The sequence below is a fragment of the Arachis hypogaea genome, chromosome 10 (assembly GCF_003086295.3).
Source record: "Arachis hypogaea cultivar Tifrunner chromosome 10, arahy.Tifrunner.gnm2.J5K5, whole genome shotgun sequence".
In the NCBI taxonomy this organism is placed as follows: Eukaryota; Viridiplantae; Streptophyta; class Magnoliopsida; order Fabales; family Fabaceae; genus Arachis; species Arachis hypogaea.
Window position 1 is genome coordinate 102891227 of NC_092045.1, and position 1955 is coordinate 102893181.

Below are 1955 nucleotides of genomic sequence, written 5' to 3' on the forward strand. Positions count from 1 at the left end.
CGGTATGGTTCTCGGCCTCGGACCCGGCTCCACTGCCAAACACGTCGTCGACCGAATCGGCGAGCTTCTCCGTCAGGGCAAGCTCAAGGACATCGACGGAATCCCCACTTCCAAGAAGACGCACGAGCAAGCCCTCTCTCTCGGGATCCCCTTGTCAGATCTGAACTCTCACCCCGTCGTTGATCTCGCCATTGACGGCGCCGACGAGGTTGATCCTTACCTTAACCTCGTCAAGGGCCGCGGTGGCTCCCTCTTGAGGGAGAAGATGGTTGAAGGTGCTTGCAAGAAGTTCGTTGTAATCGTCGATGAGTCCAAGCTCGTTAACTATATTGGTGGTAGCGGTTTGGCTATGCCCGTCGAAGTTATTCAATTTTGTTGGAAGTTCACTGCTTCTAGGCTTCAGAATCTCTTTCAGGAATCTGGTTGCGTTGCAAAGCTCAGAACTTTGGGCGAAAAGGCTGAGCCTTATGTCACTGATAATGGCAACTATATCATTGATTTGTATTTCAAGCAGAGTATTGGGGATTTGAAGGCTGCCAGCGATTCCATTTTGCAAATCGCCGGTGTTGTAGAGCATGGAATGTTCATTGATATGGCTACCACTGTTATTGTTGCAGGTGAACTTGGCCTAACTGTCAAGAATAAGTATTAGCTTAATTCAAACACCATTAAATGACATGAACAATAATGTAGGTAAAATTGGAATAATCAGGGAGGTAGTTTAATTCGTCGCTTCTAACATACGATATCTGGTGTAGTTGCAATTGCTGGAGAAAGTATCTTAATTTCTCCGCCAATTTTGTTATTTTTGACCTCGTTTGAGCAAGCAAGCATAAGAGAATTTTATAGACTTATTGGGAATTTGGATATTCAGTTCATGTAATGGCTCTTGTGTTTTGTACACAACTTGTTATTGAGCTGATATTGTATCTTTTTCATTAAATTATCGATAACTTTTTCATTCCTTTCATCAGTTTTCCATATATGGTATATATAATTCAAGCTAATGTTTATTTATCTTTTGTCTTTGAATTTTATATCTTGTGTCACAATACAATTTCCACAAAAAACCTTACTATCTGTGCCTTGGAACTGCTAATACAAAGAATAGAATCTTAAAAAGAAGAGGGGGGTGGGAATGAGAGGAGGGGGCGGAAGGGGGAAGACAGAGAATCCTTTTAACAGCTCATTTAGGATATACTTTTTTGAATACTCAGAATGGTGCAAAATTTGCTGTACTTGCAAATTTAGCAACACTTGATCCTAGATAAATCACATAGAATCTAAAGACATAATCTTGCTTTGCTTTTGAGAATACTCTAAAAATAAGAAAATTTATTTATATTGGAAAATCTTGTAATAACATGAATGATGCCAGTGTGCCTGTTGCCACCAAACATTCTTCCTTCTATTTTATTAAAAATTCCAAATTGTTATGAAGTTAAGCAGATTAGAAAAAGAAACCCGACTTTCTATTTTATTAAAAAATCCAAATTGTTATGAAGTTAAGCAGATTAGAAAAAGAAACCCAACTTTTAGGAGTCAGCAACAAAATCATAAAATTTGAACACAAAATTAATAATTTCTTCATTTCCAACCATTATATAACAAAGGTAAGTTTCATTTATAGAGTAGATGACAGGATGCACAATTTGAGTAATTTACTCTATCAACTTAAAAAATGGAGCTAAATCCTAACCTCGTATTGGTTACCTGTACCACCTAGCAAAAAAATTCCATCGAAAGTTGCTAAATCACAGGAACACTCCCGTTTGATTGTTGTATTGTTCCGAGAGAATTTCCTACAAAACCAAGCCCACGTCACTTCTATGGACATCTAAGTTTCCCATAATATTAATACAACTACTATAACTACTAAAAAAAACCACACACACACACTAACACACTCTCTCACTCAAATACACTAACTATAACAACTAAATGTTATGTGGCTT

At 37.8% G+C, this 1955-nt stretch overlaps 1 protein-coding gene across 1 annotated transcript; it reads left to right on the forward strand.

Annotated features, from left to right (window-relative positions):
* LOC112717849 (probable ribose-5-phosphate isomerase 2) lies at positions 1–725 on the forward strand. The gene has a single exon (XM_025769779.2). The coding sequence runs from the start codon at positions 5–7 to the stop codon at positions 650–652; it is 648 nt and encodes a 215-aa protein (XP_025625564.2). The 5' UTR covers positions 1–4; the 3' UTR covers positions 653–725.
* The last annotated feature ends 1230 nt before the right edge of the window (positions 726–1955 follow it).

Bases quoted from the DNA above. Each gene is read 5' to 3' on its own strand.
- LOC112717849 (XM_025769779.2), top strand. From the start codon at position 5: ATGGTTCTCGGCCTCGGACCCGGCTCCACTGCCAAACACGTCGTCGAC.